At 45.7% G+C, this 17,463-nt stretch overlaps 1 protein-coding gene across 1 annotated transcript in view; it reads right to left on the bottom strand.

The window, feature by feature from the left end:
- Window positions 1-17,463, bottom strand: part of GAD2 (glutamate decarboxylase 2) — a 69,150-nt gene that overhangs the window by 8,003 nt on the left and 43,684 nt on the right. Inside the window, exons 12-15 of the mRNA XM_060003777.1 lie at window positions 11,259-11,337; window positions 7,986-8,135; window positions 1,559-1,666; window positions 1,155-1,244 (exon numbers count right to left, since the gene is read on the bottom strand). Coding sequence (XP_059859760.1) covers window positions 1,155-1,244; window positions 1,559-1,666; window positions 7,986-8,135; window positions 11,259-11,337 — 427 coding nt within the window. The remainder of the gene's footprint in view (window positions 1-1,154; window positions 1,245-1,558; window positions 1,667-7,985; window positions 8,136-11,258; window positions 11,338-17,463) is intronic.

Here is a 17,463-nt window from a genome sequence, read left to right as displayed (position 1 = left end):
ATGGAATGCACGTTCGCATCTTTGAAAGTTCACAACTTGAAGGTTCGTGTGTAGGGAACTTACTGTATGCCGCCTGGGACTCTTGTCTGATGAACACCTGCAGGACATCTCCTTGCCTCCTGCCTTGGTCTAATGCGTTTGTATGTGGTCCCGTCCCCATGGTGGTCCTGTCCCCATGGTGCCCCTGGCCTTCTGTGTCCACTTTGCCTCAGTGGCAGTGGGCCATCTGCACACTCACAGTCCTGACTGGAGCAGAAAATGCACCAACCAGATTCTCGTCTTTCCCTCCCTCAGGAAGCTGTGGCTGGGCTCGTTTTAGTGATAACCATTTGTTACCTATATGTCTGTCTTCAAGCCAAAGTGTGCACTGGGAAGACGTCTGTGATCCACTAGTAGGTTTCCTAAGTGTGTTTCCCTTCCCTATTCTGGAATATGTAAATGGCACATTAGTTCAACAAATATTTCTCAGTGCCTATTGTATGCTGAGCCCTGTAGTGGGCAAGAGGCCACAAAGAGTAATTCCATTGCCTTGTTAGGTCCAGAATTTAACTTCTCTTGTGGCCCAGAAGACTCCACATTTCCTCCCATTTTGGGTCTATGTCAGTACTGACCAAGAGAGCTTTATGTAACCACACAGATGTTTTCTGTCTGCACAATCTGATATATTAGTCTCGAGTCACAAGTTAAAATGTGTCTAATGTGACTGAGAAGTGAATTTTGAGTTGAATTTAATTTTAATTGATTTAGATTTAAATAACTACATGTAGCTATTCTACCATATTGGACAGTGCAGATGATTTATTTCACCTTAGCGCTTTTCCCTCTGGGATTGTGTGTGCGTGTGTGTGTGTGTGCGTGTGTGTGCGTGTGTGTGTGTGTAGATTTTACTGGTCCCTGGACATTGTGTTTTAAGGGTTTCGCACTTAGTAAGAAACTTTTCTGAAACTCTGAAAAACTATTGACACAAGCGAACAAAAGTTAACCTTAATATTTTATGTGTTCTAATGTTTTCATTTCTAATTCTGAATTACTGAATTGACTAAGGCTGAGGATGATTTCTCCTAAAGACGTGCACATCTGTCATAAGGATGACATGCATGTTAAAGGTCTATTACATACACCGAGGTACAGATCAGAGGAGCTCGCGTCCTTACCTTAGAGAGGCGGCTCATTCTCTCTTCATTGTTGTCTAGAACACGCAAACTCGGAGGTACATACCAGAAGCAGACGTTCGTGTGCTGAGGCTACGAAAAGGAAAGTAAGATTCACGCTCAGCCCAAACTGGCAAGTTTGAAAATTCCAAGGACATTTCAAATCTATTCTGCAGCTTCCGGATACAATCCTGCTTTTCACATTTGTAATCACCTTTGGAGTGCCTGATTTCCACACCATTATACAGAGTTATTTTTTGTGGGTTTGATTTTTACCCTCTCACCCCTGCTTCTCCTTTGTAATGGTCCCACTTACGTGGACAGTACATTTTTAACATCAAAAAATACTAGTGATAAGAATTGGAATGGGCTAAACTTTGGAGGATTGTAGAAATCAGAATACATACCTTTCCATCAAACACCATTTCATAACCTTCTCGGTTTTTGATGATATTGTATAAATACTCCGCCAGCTCCAAACACTTATCAATATGTGCTTCAAACCCAGTGGTCCCCTAAGTGAGAGAAGAAGAAGAAGGCTTAGCAGGCTGAGAAAGGTGGGTGAGCTCTCAGGTGAGATGCGGGGACGAATCTCTCTGGACACTGGTGGCCTTTCTGCCCCTTCGGTCTCAGCTCTGCGCCAGCACTTTCCTGACGTAAGACTGTGTTACTAGAGGCTTTCCTGGCAATTATCTCTCCTCTAATGCTCTCCCCGTCAGGTGCTTTTGTTCCCTTTCGCCATCACCGCTCTCCGTGGCACAATCCCTTTCTTTCTGAGCCTCCATTCCCCAGGCAATTATTTTGATTACTCGAGGGGAAAATTTGCCTCTGCCGCTCAGAGGAGTAATTATGGAAGTCATTAATGACCGGAGGGCTGGCTATCCTTTTCTTGTGGATAAGAAGCGTCGTCAGAGACACATCCCACCGCCAGGATGCCTGCTTAGTCCCTGCCCATCAGGTAAATTTGTCATTTCCAGACCCCACTTCTGTTCACCAGTGTACCCCCCATTATAGAACGAATAGGGTAGGTGCTCAATGAGTATCTGTTGGACGAACGGATGACAGTCTCTTGAGGGGCACACAGACCTTTGTTAGCCCGTCATTCTGCAAAGCTTGTTAGATTTCTCCTTTGGGGATAAATGGCCCATCTGTCTGTAATGGGTGAACATTATCACAGAGGTCTTTTAGTTTCCAGCTCTTGGAAGCCCAGGATCTGGACTTGGGAAAAACAACACAACAGCCTTGGACTGGAACTATTTAAGTGACAACAGGACACACTAGGGGATTACTTTTCAACATGGCTTTACGCCTAACTCCTTTGGTATTTGTGGAGTGCTCAGGGGAAGCTTAGAGAAACAGCTAATGCTCATCCCAGGAACTTAGAACAGGCCTACCAGTGACTAATCCAAGCTGGCGTCTAGAGGAAGCAATTGTAATACAGATAAGATGGGCCCACTTTCCTGTTAACACAGTCCCATCGTCCCAGCCAAAGGGGGGTCTGGCAGAGCCAGTGACTTGTAACCTCTGAAACGTGTTTAAGAACAAGCTGCATTAAAGAGGTCTGATGCGTTCAGAAATTCATGTCTTTGGAGACCGCCACCCTTGCTGACTGGTTCCTGTTGACTCCAAGGACCCAGCTGGTGCCTGACCGTTCAGGCCAGCACCCCTGCGCTCCATGAGTCTGTGCGTGCCAAGGATTTAGGATTGGTTTGGGCCGACCTGGCAGTTTGGGTCCACTTGGGATGGACCTTAGGTAAGAGGGAGGGGAGTTTATTGTTCTCCAAACTGGATCCTTTGGACCAGCCTAGAGCTGGATTTCATCTCGCATGGACCTGATCCAGTTTATGTCCAGGACCAGTATGACTCTGACCTTGTCCAACCATATGGCCTTAGCTAACCTCTCTGGTCACATGGGAATGACGGTGCCTGTCTGATTTCCCACACAGAGACGTAGCAAGGTGAAATGAACGCTCTGAAAATGAGTGTGATTGTACTGCAAAGGGAGTGGGGTTACCACGGACGGGATGGGAGCCCTCCAGCCTTTGCTAGTCTGGGACTTCACTCTGGACGCTCAGCAGTACTCTGACTGCCCCCTCAGACGAAGGCTAAAGAGGTACAGGGGGAGCGACGCAGGAGCTCCGACGTGCCCTTTGAAGCCTGGGGCTCCTCCTTTCAAATGGGGTATTTATGGGAAAAAGATCTATATTTTATTTTCAAGGTTTTGCAGGTTTTTAGGAGATTCTCCAAAATTCATTCGTTTATCAAATGCTTGTTGAATCATTATATACCACACAGCTCTTCTTATGAAAATGACAAAGACACATATAAAACCTTATCAGGCATCACATCGCCGTGACCTGAGTCGCTGTGACGGAAGCTGAAGCTTCAGAGGAGCACTTGTGGGTGGAAGGCTGGATCCCAGCATCAGGCTACACTGAAGGAGCTTTGGGAGAAAGATGTCTTATCTTATCCCTCACCCCCACACACCCAGGATGGGTTTAGAGGCACCCACTCAGGCCCTCTCACTTCTCATCTGGATGGCAGCACCCTAATTTTCCTTCAGTCAACTGAGACTCCCTGCTAGCTCAAAATACGCCCTTTAGCCCCTGCCTGACCTTCCTCCTGGGATGTCCTTTTCCCAGCTCTGCTGGTCAAAATCCTAGTTATTCTACCATCCTGTTCACGACCCATCTCGAAGATCACCTCTTGATAAATCGTTCTTGGCTTCCAACCTAGGACTGAACTCTCCCTTCTTTAACTCTTCAAGGTGTGTCTGTGTTTCCTTTATAACCAGTTGTGTTCTGTCCTTTGTGATGGTCATTGGAGCGCTTCTCTTTCCTGCCCGGAGAACTGCAGCCCCCGGGCCCATTCAGCGCCAGGCACAGTAACAGATGCTCAGTATCTGCTTATTAAAATAAATTAATATCTTAGAGAGAAAGGGAACGTTCAGTCACTCAGCAAAGAGTGCCAGGCATTCCCCTTAATAGTTTTCTCCTGTTATTTTTTTTCCCTCAGCCATTTGCCAACCCCTCTGTTATCTACATTTTAATTACAGAGGCCAATCATAGAAAACTATAAGGAAATCTGACAATTTGCATAATCATATACAAACACGAAGATTTACGGAAAAAACTCAATAGTTACATATTAAGCCATCACTGCAGGCCTAAAAAAGGCGACTCCTTTTAAGATTTTTTGGGGTTTTTTTTATGTCTACCCATGAGTTTTAACCACTGAGGTTAAAGTCCTAGGATTCTCTAATAAAATTCAGACAAAATAAACGGTCTACCCAATAAGAACAGAGTTGAGGGCAGACACAGTGTCTTTACCAGTGCAAGGCTTACAAATCATCCAGAACACCTACTAGCATCCCACATCAGGAGGCTCAATATTTTCTTTTTTGCATTAATCTGCTCCAGTCAAGTTGTCTTGGATTTAACATGACGGCCGTCTTCGGTGCATTTAGCTCCGTTTTCTATCAACCGGTGAAAGAACTGTAATTTATACTTAGGTCAATATTTTTCATGCGGTTTATCTTACTAAGGAGAAAATGCGGATTCACTGGAACATTGTATTCTCCAGGTGTATCTGATAACAGAGGGTTTGCTGATTAATGCCGCATTCCTCCTCATTACAGCAAGTCCCCTAGAAACGAACACGTTCTGTTCCGAGAGTGCATTCATAAGTCCAATCTGTCCGTAAGTCCAACAAGGTTAGCCTGGGTACCCAACTAACTCAATCGGCTATATAGTACTGTACTGTAAAAGGTTTATAATACTTTTAACAAATAATACATAAGAAACAAACACAGAAAATAGTACTGTACAGTAAAGTACACAAAAGCACAACCACTTGTAGAGGATGCACGCACGTGACAAGGTACACCAGACACGTGAACTAACTTATGTGATTGGACATGTGAAGGCACGTTCGCATCTTTGAAAGTTTGCACCTTGAAGGTTCGTATGTAGAGGACTTACTGTACTGCTTTGGCAGATGCAAAATAGAATGACATGGCCAACTCTCTTATGGCTCTCCTTAGGAGTGGGTACTTCTCCTGCCCTGTCTGGCATTACTACAGGGTTAGGGGTGTTGGATTGTAATTATCCTCACCCTTGATGTGGACTGTAGGGCTGAGCTTATTACTTTAATAATTAGTATCACTTCATTTTTTAAAAAGGCAGGTTTAAGTTGAAAGACAATGAACGTTTTTCCCGTTTAGCTGTCTAGACACTTAAGGGTTTGCGTAAGGAATTAAAAAAATATGTGTCCACGTCTTCTAAGTAACTCAAATTCTCACTTGTAATTCTTCACTGTCATCTATTTCTGCATTTTAAGCATAAATAATGTGTTGACTTTCATTAATTACCAAGTTATCAGTGTGTCTTCATTTTTGTTCACACCTTATATATGAATGTTAGAAAATGAATTATTCCTTTACACAAACACGATGTACATGAAATAATTACTTTAAAATATTTTAAATTCTGGATGATGATAATGTATAATATTAAACTATTTTTCGATGCAAAAAAAAAAATGTGTCCATAAGTTACGTAGCCACTGTGATTTTTCTCTTTCTCTCTCTCTCTTGTTACCCCCTCTTCTGGTGCCTGTATTTCAGCCCCTTAGAAACTGGATCCTTTGCCTTTATTTCAAGCTTCATTTGGTCCTGCTGTTTAATTCACACCTGACGTCCTCCGAGTGATTTCTCTGAGAACCAGCCGGCTGCACCACACTGGCAGGGAGGTTTCCGATGGAAAAGCAGCAGCAGGAACCGATGAACAGTGTCAGAAACATTTTTGTATAAATATAGCTAATGATCATCATTTTAATAAAAACACCAGGGGAACAAGAGACAAAAAGAGTGATACTGGACAATGTTTAGAGACCAAGCTCGCTTCAACGTACTAGCTGATGTCTACCTTTGTCATTTTACAATTCCCACAAATCAATGAAATGAAAAACCGGCTCGTTTTAAAACCGCCTGAGAGGGCTTCCCTGGTGGCGCAGTGGTTGGGAGTCCGCCTGCTGATGCAGGGGACACGGGTTCGTGCCCCGGTCCGGGAAGATCCCACATGCCGCGGAGCGGCTGGGCCTGTGAGCCATGGCCGCTGAGCCTGCGCGTCCGGAGCCTGTGCTCCACGACGGCAGAGGCCACAGCAGTGAGAGGCCCGTGTACCGCAAAAAAAACAAAAAACAAACAAACAAAAAAAACCAGCCTGAGAGTACACCAATAATCTACGTTCTCGATTGATTTATTTTTGCCAAATGAAAGTGTTATTGCTTACCGCATGAGTCTTGCCTTGGGCGGTGGGGACCAGATACCTATCCTTGTCAGGCTCTCAACTTTCAAAAGAGGAAAGGGAAGGGGTCCCCTGCCCAGCTCAAGGGATTTGACCTCACTCATCACCCACCTTTGTGGGGCAGGAACTCACCTTGGGCCTCACTCCAGGTAGCTGTCTGATCCTTAGCAATACTTAGAGAAAACTCAGCCGGGGCAAATACCATCATGGAGGCTTGTTTGAAGACCATGTAGTCTAGCCATCCTCGGAAACCATCTAAGAGTTATTTGTGCATTGAGCAAAAGGCGTGTGTCCATATCATAGTTTTTAAGACAGTCTTTCTAGTTAAACTGCCCTTTTCCAGGATGGGTTTAAAGAAGATTCCATAAGACAGTTCCTGACTGCATTGTTTCACTCCCAAGCCCCCTCTTTTTCTTGTTAGCCACCCGCCTCTCTGAACTGTTTGAGTCGATTCAGTTTGCTTTGAACACTTTTATAAACACCGGCATATGGACTGGGTGCTGTGGACGTGGGCCATACCTCTTTACACAGACCTGAGGAAGGACCCATTCGGTGGTCTCATGCAGCAGACCAAGTTATTTGCTTGTTCCTATGGTGCTGAACCTGTTACCTCTCTGTGTAGGCTACTTAGAAAGCTGAGAGCCAAATTTGTGGACCATTTCCCAAACACACAGGACCTCAGGGCATGCCAGCTTCCCTCTCATCTCTCCCTTTGTCAGGTTTCTCTCACGTACTATGTTAGCAGTTGGATTTTTCTAGCAGTTGGGTTTTTCCAGTGTCCCCGCTGGCTTTGGCCATTGCCTCCCATGGGAGATTAATGAAACCAGGTGGAAGGTCACTGATTTGTGACATGTAAGTTAGGAATCTGGCCAAAATGAAAAATAGGATCTTTGACCCTTCCAGCCTGCTTACATTTAACTGCACACATATGCTCTTTGAAAGCTATAATTAGGTCCAGCCAGTGGCGCACACCATTAGTTACAGAGTTCCATTTCTGAAAGAGGGGTGATCATCTACCATTAAATTCTGAGGTAGACAGAGAAACTGAACCAAAAGAGGTCGCTAGGTAGTTCCAGAGTTTTTGAAAAAAGCTTTATAACTAGAGGTTACCCTGTGAAATGTCAAAAATAAACTATCGTGCTGGGTTTTTTTTTTCCTTTTTATTCTCCAAACAAAAAGGCTGCATTTAACCTGCCCAACGGATCAATCACTGGGTAAAAAACAAGAGCTGGGAGAAGAACAACAATGAAGCACTTCTTAGGGATCCAGAGGGTCTGCCGTATAACGCAACGTGTATTGGTGTTCTAGGTGAGCGAGCATCAGAAGCAATTAGGTTTAAAAGAAAGAAAACGCTCAACGGGTTTTCTTATATTCTTGTCCGTGTAGATAACTAGAGCTAGGATTCAAGAAACTTAATCTTGGGTAAATAATTTTCAATTTGCAAATCAATTTTTAACATGTCATCATAAGGGTCACCAGATATAGTGTCTGTTTTTAGTCGACATTCAGCCGATCCCAGCGTGCTCACCTTTGCTCTCCACATTAGCCAGAGTTTAAAAACATCAACGTGACGTCCACACTGTAAGGCCTTATCTCCAGTGTCGTAGGACAGGTCGTAGTGTTTATCTTGCTGAAAGAGGTAGGAGGCCTGCATCTGGTTGCAACTCTGCATCAATCCCTAGAAGAGAAGAGAAAACTTAGGAAACTCTACTGACTTTATTAGGTATTCTATTAGATTTACATTGTGATGGAAATTATTAATTAAAAAAACATAAAAGAAAGAGGCACTGAATATCTTGGAGAAAGAATCAAATGAGAAAAAAAAATGAGGCCAATATCTCGACAGGATGGGCTGTAGTGATAGGTCAAGTCTATAGGATAAATGGCTAAGGGTCAGCTGTCACCAGAGGTTAACAACAGGGCATATATGTACTTTTACTCTCCTTTTTAAGAGAAGGCATTTATCTTTTTTAAATTTTGTTGATTATTTTCCTTAAGATTTACAATACCCTTTATTGTGGCTGGTTATTAATAATTCCCATCTTACAGATGAGACTGAATCTCAAAAACTTTATGTAAGCTGCTCTGTAAATTACACCTAGAAATGGAACAGTTGGGATGTAAATCCAGGTCAGGCGAATTTCAGTGAGAAGGCATTTATTTTTAAAAAATCAATCAGAGTATAATGTTCATTGGGAGAATATCCTGATGTTCTGGTTTTGTTGTAAGCAAACTATTTTGGAAACTCTTGGGTTTTGTAAAATATTATTGGTGTGATTCTTCTACTGTTTCGTTCATATTTAGTTCAAGTACTTTATCATTTAGCTATAAGGGTTTGAGTTCTTTATGGATATCATAGTTTTTAAGACAGTTCATTGCTATCGTTTTTATAAGCTAAAATCTAAAAAAATAAAGACATTGCTACTCTGGGGTCTTCAACAGGGAATCTTTCAGATGTCACACTCCTCTCTCAAGAGTGGTTAAAGCTTGAGCACTGTGGGTTTTTTTTTTTGTGTGTGTGGTACGCGGGCCTCTCACTGTTGTGGCCTCTCCTGTTGCGGAGCACAGGCTCCGGATGCGCAGGCTTAGCGGCCATGGCTCACGGGCCCAGCCGCTCTGCGGCATGTGGGATCTTCCCGGACCGGGGCACGAACCCGTGTCCCCTGCATCGGCAGGCGGACCCTCAACCGCTGCGCCACCAGGGAAGCCCGAGCACTGTGTTTTCATACTCATTTGCTAATGGTAGTTACAGTAGAAAGTTTCATTGTCAATTACCATTAATTTGCCCTTGCACCACGAGCTTACTATGGAAAATGGGTGGCAAAGTGATTGAACTATTCCAAAGACCAGTGAATGAATCATGTTCTCTGACTAAAACAGCATCATTACTCTGCTCACCACATTGCAATTTGTCTCGAACCACAGGAAGCCTTTGACGCTTTGCTTATCTACAGTGTGATTGTGATTTTACAGAAACTCTGGCATTTACTTTTTTCTTTCGTGACTCACGACAAGAGAAGAAAAGACTAAACTGTGATCACTTCGTTGAAGTTAGAAGTGAGAGCCCTTTTTAAAAGTTCTCCAAACTAAAACAGAAGGCAACTAAAATTTGATCTAGGTCCTGAAAGACCAGACCGAGTGTCCAGATGGTAGACAATAGAACTGGGCTCAGTCTTGTAGTCTGGCCTTCTTATTCAGTGGAATTCATCAAGTAATTTTTTCTTGAGACTAGTAGAAATTCAATACAATGTAATTGTAATAGAGCAGTAGAATGACATTGAATTGGACTCGAAGACCAACGAGACTGAAAATTGCAATTGGTGCATGTATTTTGTTTCACGGTCACAGAAACTTAGCACCATTTTCCCCCAGCCATGCGAGCTCGTGCTTAGGTGCCATCAGTCCTAAGGGAGACCACTCAGGGAGTGCAGAATCATGGACAGACCAGACCAGCTTCTACTGGGATAGGAAAAGCAACGCAAAGCACATGACCTCTAGAAGGTGGGACAGCGCCAGCCTCATTGTACAAAAGGATAAGTAAAAGTCACATAAAGGTGAGACAGTGTCCTGATTCTGAGCCATTATATCCTAAACTATTTAAAATACGTGAATAAGCTGCTGGTTGTGAAACAGTTGCCATCAAAGAAATTCTCCTGGTCAAGTAAACTTTGGAAACTATCATAAATACCTTCGTTTTAAATATTTATAATATATATCAGCAACTGAAAGCTCTGATATGCCCTGAAGTAATGAAACTTGTTTTTAACTCTTTAAGCTAATATATCCCATGCTTTTTGAAAACCGAGAACTCTCTTAACACAGAGTACTTAATACCATCTTATAGCATTCCTTCCCCTCCCCCTTATTTTTTTTTGGCTACACCACAAGGCATGCGGGATCTTAGTTCCCCAAACAGGGATCAAACCCGTGCACCCTGCAGTGGAAGCACCGAGTCTTAACCACTGGACCTCCAGGGAAGTTCCTATTCCTTCCCCTTCTATCTCTCTGTCCTCTTACTAATAAGTGTTTGCCCAATGTCCATTCAGTCACCTCCCCTGATGATGAATTTATTCCTACATAAGTAATTCATTACCGGTTGGGCAGCTTAATTTTCAGAAAAGCATTCCTTTTACTGATCCCAAGTCAGACCTCAAATCATGGTAATTCGGATTTTACCATCAAAGCTGTACTACCCAGTGTTACGAACCCAGCTCCCTGGAGCGCCAAGCAAAAACGAATCTCACCCACTTGAGTCATTTATGCTGCAAAGGCTGCCTTCCTCTCGGCCCTTTACATTAAATTTTTTTAGACGAAACATCTTTAGTTCCTTCAACCACCTCTCCTCCATGTGAACTAAGGTTCCTCACTGTTCGAGCTCTAGCTTGATGGGGTTCCCTATACGATTTGACCTAAGCAAACCACTCCAGGTGTGGTTTAACCAAATGACAGTGGGGAACTGCCACCTGCCTCGTCCTGAAGCTCCACCTCTTCTATCCCATTACTATTTTTTGAATGGTATTTCTCTATTGACCCTGCAGAGTACAACCTAATGTCCTACGCCTTTTTCACAAGTACAACAATTTAGCCACTCATGGAACATGCCTGTCTCGTCTTGTCAAAATACAACCATCCTATATTTGGACAGAAAAGCAGGTCCTTACAATTATCCTAATTCACAATCTCCCCTTTTTGTGGATGCGGCTCACTGGTCCAGCCTGTAAGATCATGCTGGTTTTGTCACTACACACACTTACTCTATACAACCCCACCTATGGACCGGGCCACGAGTCAGGAAACATACCTCTTCTCTAACCAGGAGAGCAGAGCACTGCAAAGGGACGCCCATCATCTTATGTGGATTCCATGTCACAGAGTTGGCCCTAAAGGAAAGAAATCACGTTAAGAGGGTGGCACCCGTGACGGGCACAGAGGACCCTGTGATGGGCAACAGAGCTCGAGGTTCTTGGCACTGTTGCTCAGACTCCAGCATGACATTAATTTACAAAACGAGAAGTGGACTCTTCAATCTACAACTTTTTCTTTGTCTGCAGAGACAGTAGGTGAGGGCTAGTATCTCCATTCAGCCTCCATGGTGGTCTGAGGACCTCTCTGAGTGACTGGGATCATCCAGTCCAGGGTCCCTCCTGCGGTCACCACGGAGCAGGGCACCAGGCAGGGGCCCTCATGTGCCTCCAGTGTCCCTGCTTCTGACACAACAGCCCTGCCCTGGAGCTCAGAGCAATGGCTCATGACACAGCTGAACTTTGTTCTTTTCCCAACCTAGTTCCTCCTTCTTCCCATTCAGTCAATTACCAAATGTCTCAAATGTGTCCTTTCGTAACAGCTTCTAGCTCATCCCCTGCTTCCATCTCTTGTCTCATCCAGAGCTATCCTTCTGGACCGCGGGGGAGATGAGCTACGGCTCCTACAGCAGCTTCCAATCTATTTTGTCCCAACATACTTGATAAACAGAATGCTCTCCCGTCAGTAACAGCGATCCTCAGCTCAGGGGTTTATGCTATTTGCAAAGCCTAAACCACAGTCCTGGTACAGAGTCCTTTAATAATAAGTATTATTATTATTATTTTAATCTGGATATATTGTCTTAACTGATGCTTGGTTTCCACTTCATCCTCCACCCGGTACCATGGTTATTTTCTAGCTCTGTTTACGGCGCTCTCCTCTTTCCTTTTGCCTCCGGCCTAAATTCCAAACTGCGGGGTGTGGCTCACGTGTCCACACAGGTGACCCCAGGCCACGGGGTCAGCCTTGAGTCCTGTCAGTTTGCCGTACCACTTTCCATCACACCAGAGTACGTTTTGTCCTCAGAAAATTCTATGCTCATGCTCCTGGGTCTCCTAGGGCTATTTCCTCTTCCTAGAATGTCATCTCCCGTTGCTTCACTTGGTTAAATCCCACTTATCCTTTAAGGCCGATCAAGTACGGTCTCTGCAGCCTTCTTCAACTCCCCGCTGTGCTCTTCCAACCCCTTCCTCCCCCAGCTCCCGGGAAAGCAGCTGCTCTCTTCACAGGAGTCTCTGCGCATGTCTTCTGAGAGACGGAGAATCCTTGAGGAAGAGCCTCGGGAACGCGACCTTGGCATAAACAGACTCACGGGAGGAAGGAAAGTAGTAGGACCATCCATGGCAGCTGTCTCCAGGGCGCTGCACGTTGCTGGCCCTCTCCTGGCTGAGCAACAGACCGGGGCTCACCCTGTTCCCGGCACTCAAGGTGTGAGAACCTTGGGAAGAAATGAGATGCTGGGAAAGATCCCATTCATCCAGTTGATGAATGGCGGTCATCGCTGGCCAGTCAGAGAACACTTACTGGCCTGGGGATCTTATCTGAATGGATGAATAGTCCAGCTCATTGTCTGGTCTTTCTTTAGCTTTGACACTGGCTGTCAGATGTGTTGGAATCAGGGAAAGAAGCGAAGGCAGTGCATGGCCAGATGGCTACACCCCTGCATGGTGGACTAAAAGACTTCAGGAGTAATAATTTTAAAAAAACAAACAAAAAACTGATATTGAAAAGCTGCTTCTAAGAAAACTTCTCCTTGCTCTTTAGAATGACCCCGGAGTCAAGAAACCTGGGCTCTGAGCTGTAGGAAAATAGTGGTTAAGGGAGGGGAGCTCGAGTTTGTATTCAGCTTCTATCACTTCCTAGCTGTGTGACCTTAAGCAGGTTACTTAACCTCTCTGTGCCTTGATTTCCTTGTGTCTAAAAGGAGAATAATGGTACATTGTTTGGGTTAAGGGCTTATAACTGTGTCCAACGCACAGTAAACATCAAATAAGGTTGGCTCTTGCTACTGATTTCAACTCTATCATTCACGAGCTTTGTGACACTGGGCACACATACACTGTCATTCTGTACATTCTATAATATTCTATAGCTAGATGCCTGATCCTGATGAAACGCAGCTTTCTCAGTAATGGCACCTGGTGGAGAAGAAGATAGCTGTTCTCCACGGCTCTGACCGAGGGTGTTTATTTCTCTGCAGCGGCCCATTTGTCTTTCTAGACTAGAAGCTGACAAGACTCACACCGACCCGTCACTGAATTCTCTCAGAGGGGCTGCCTCATGAAGGCGCAAAAAGACGCACAGAGTGATTCAAAGAGAGGGCATTCGTTCACTGGAGAAATGTTAGCAACCTGGGAAAAACAGCCTCGGCTTCATTTCAAAATGCTTTGCCGTGGGATTCAGTCCTCTGTGATTTTCTGTAAGCTGGAGAGAGCTGAGCCCCTAGGGCCGTTTTGAGACATATCCCAGGGCCGTCGTTGGCACCTCAAACTCAGAAGATCCCAAGTGAACTCGTTAACTTGCTCCCTTCTCATCCTTCAGATCTTCTCTCTCTCCTCTATCCTGGACCTCGATTCCTTGCACCCGTTTCCTCCCAAGCGTCCAGCTCCCAAACCTTAGTGTTTTGGTTTCATTCTCTTTTTTTCCCTCTACTGATATCACCCCTTGCAGGTTTTTTTTTTTTTAATTCTGTATAAAGCACTTTATTCTGTAGTACTTTGGTGCTAGATTGTGTGTGTGTGTGTATGAGAATCATTTGGAAAATTTTCAGTATTCACACACTAACTACACGTACTATGTATTTACTATTGACAGGCGCTGCTCTAATTGATTCAGATGGACTAATTTATCTAATCCATACAACAGTAACCCTGTGAGGTACATACTGTTATTGTACCAGTTTTAAAGATGGAGAGACACCTTGCCCAAGGGTACACAACCAGCAAGTGGGATTCAAGCCATTGCCTGTCTACACAGGGTCCTTGCTCTAACCATGACCTAATGCCACAGGTATTCACTCAAAACCCCGGAGAGTCTGCAATGTTTCCTTGGGATGTGACTGGTATATGCATATTGAAAAAGTTCCCCAGGCAGTTTGATATATGCAACAAGCTAAAGCCAGCTCAATCAAAGACGTATCCAAAAAAATGTCCCTCACGCTTTTCAACATGATATACAAAACTGTAAAATCTGTCAAAGAGGAAAGTCTCTGGAATTTCCTAAAATATTAGAAAGTACAGCAAGGCATAAAAAAAAAAAAGCATTAGCTGCAAATCGTGCTTCAGCATTTGTAACACCTGGTGTTCTTAGTGTAACTGGAGTGTGACTTTTCTATACACACACACAAGATATTCCGGAAGCAAGGGAAGGAAGCAGAAGCAGCGGTCCTTCCAATTACACTGAAGAGCCGGTCTCTGATAACGCATCCTGCCCCTGATAACGCAGCTCTCCTGGGTTCACGTCCTCCTTTCCCTCGCTGCTGCTGCGGCTGCTCCGGTTCCCACCCTCAGCATCTCTCCCCTCCGCTGCCTCCTGCACCTGGACCTCTGTGATGCCCAGCAGGGTCTAGCCAGTCCTGGCCTCCTTCTCCTCTTGAATCCAAAGCGCAGGTAATGCCACTCCTCTCCTCGGATCTGCACTATGGCTGCTACGGCAGGGCCTTTCCAGGTTTTCTCCCCAACCTGAGAAACAGAACGCTCTCCATGCGTAATAATGGCTCACACAGCAGTGACGCTCAGCTCGGGGATTTACGGTGATCTGGACTTGGCTCTGCGGCCAGGCCCCGCGCTGAGACTCACCGGGCAGGACTTCTTTTGGGTCCTCCGCTAGCTCCCTGGTCACTGCCACGAATCCATCTCAGTCTCCAACCAGACCTGTCTGAACTATCACCAAGGATCCGCTCAAACCTCCGTGCCCCTGCTCTTTCACCTTCACGCCCTTGTTCCACTTCTGCCTGAGGAGGCTCCACCGCCCACCCCCGGGGGAAGGCCTCCTCTCCTCTAATAACCCTGGTTAGGAGGAATGATCGGTCTCTTGAGCTTTAATTCCTCTGCCTGGAATTGTAATCCATGGTTGACTGCAGTCTCCCTACTAGATTCTAAACCCTTTGAAGATAGGCTTCGTGTCGTACTTGACTTTGTGCCCGCGCCGTGTGATGTGGCTTGCCTATGACAGAGGTCCGGGAACTGAGTTTCAGGGGTGGGAGTGAGGGTAATAACTGGTAGTTCGGCAGAATCTGTGCTGGAACCTTCAGCTTGGCCAGAAAGTCTTGAGAGTGGACCACAACAAGGGGTTCTTCCAGATACACAGCAGCCTGCTGCCAGGAGGGATTAAAGCAGGGGCCCTGACGGTACCCGGAAACATGCTCTGGAGTGCCAGGGCTCCGGGCACTCTCTCAGCCACAGCATCCCTAAATGGCTTGACACTGTTTTCAGGGAAGAAAGGTGCTTTCTGAGAACTGGGTTGGCTCTCGAAGGGGATGCCAGGCAGGGCTCCGGGAGCTTGTGCCATTTTGTTATGAGGACGGTACTCTGGGATCCCTGTGACCACTGGTCCACCTCTGGATTTGGCGACAGGAATCGACCACAGATTTCCTCCACTTCAGAGAGAGTCCTAGTGCTTGGAGAAACGTAACATCTCAAGTGAGGCAAATTTCTTTCCTAAACGTGTGTCCACGCACATTATGGCCGGGGGTGTCCCATGGACTTACAATCTTATCCACCAAAAAAAGTGTGCCTGTCACTGACGAGTCACTGAGATGGATTCTCTCAGATCAACGGATGGCTGAGGGGGTTCGGCTCAAACCCCCCGACCAAGGATCGAACTCGTGCCCCCTGCAGTGGAAGCTCGGAGTCCTAATCACTGGACCGCCAGGGAAGGACCGACGGTCCCTCGTTTTTAAAAAAGACTACCTGTTTGGCTATTCCACTTAGTAGATTTACTTACAACACAGTTTCAAGAATTGCGGCAATTAGGACGCTATGTCCCGTGACGAATGTTCTAAGCTTTGCTCTCAAAAGTCTTTAGTCTTTAATCCAAAAGCACATGGGTGTTTATCTTTCCAAGGCCCCGGGTAGGTGAGTTAGCGAGCTTTCAGGTAATCCCTGGTCGAGGGGGCTCCACGGCTGGCCATTGGCACTTGGAGTCACAGCTGTTGTGAAAGGTACAGTAACAGCCTCTCACTTTTTGGGCTGCTCCATTGAAAGGGACTCAAAGACGAGAAGGTTCTGTGTCCAGGCCACTTCTCTCGATAGCACGTCAATTGAATTCTTGTTCTGATCCTCTGAACGGGCACCTTCTGAATGGCTCTCTCTTCTTCACTCTCTCTCACTGTTTAGCTCACTGCCTCGTCCTTAAGCTTCTGGTTTCAGGCGGATCTTCATGAAAAAAAGGAATTCAGCCCAATGGACCAGAAGCAGAGACCTAAAGCTGGCTCCCTCTGGAAGGGGCCGTGCCTGTCCTCACCCACTCACACCTGAACTGACACCTGCAGTCAGAGGGCAGGCAGCAGACTCAGAGACACAACCCTGCCGACCCGGGCCTGGGCTGGCCTGTCCGGCCTTCTTTCCGCTACTGCGGCAGAGTGCCGCAGACTTTGCCTCTGCCCCCCTTCCGCAGCCACGGCTTCTCTACATGTGGGTGGGCCTAGATGTCACACAGCACACCCTGCCATTCATTCTGGCCCGGCTGCCCTGCCTGCCCAGTGCTCCCAGATGCTTCTGAGCTCCACCAGCCTCTCTTCTCGCCTTGGGACAGGAATTGTGCCAAGATGTCCAGAGGCAGAGCCAGTGGGAAACTCTTCCTGGGCAGCATCTGGCTACTGGGCAGGGCACAGTGGGCAATGGGCAGCCCTGGTTGAATCCAGGCTTTCTCAGTTGCCCGGAGTATCAGAGCTCACCACTGTCCTTGACCTGCCATGTTGTGCGCAGAGGACCAGGAACTCTGAGCTCCCTCTGCACGTGGGTCAGAACTAAAGGCCAAGGCTGATTTTGCATTCTGTATCTCTTTTCCTTTTTCCTTTGGCCCTGAGTAGGCTTTACGCTAATCAAAAATTATTTCCTTTGTATTTTGCGGCTTTTCTCAATGGTCTACTGCTTAGTCTCTGAATAAAAGGTGCTTTGCAGCATCAAACAGAGCTACACCAGAAAAATTATTATGGGGATGAAACTATCACATGATGTTATCACAAGCAGGTTTCACTTTAA

This window comes from Delphinus delphis, chromosome 2 (assembly GCF_949987515.2).
Source record: "Delphinus delphis chromosome 2, mDelDel1.2, whole genome shotgun sequence".
NCBI lineage: Eukaryota > Metazoa > Chordata > Mammalia > Artiodactyla > Delphinidae > Delphinus > Delphinus delphis.
The sequence above is the reverse complement of the archived record's forward strand: the minus strand, read 5'-3'. Positions and strand labels throughout refer to the sequence as shown.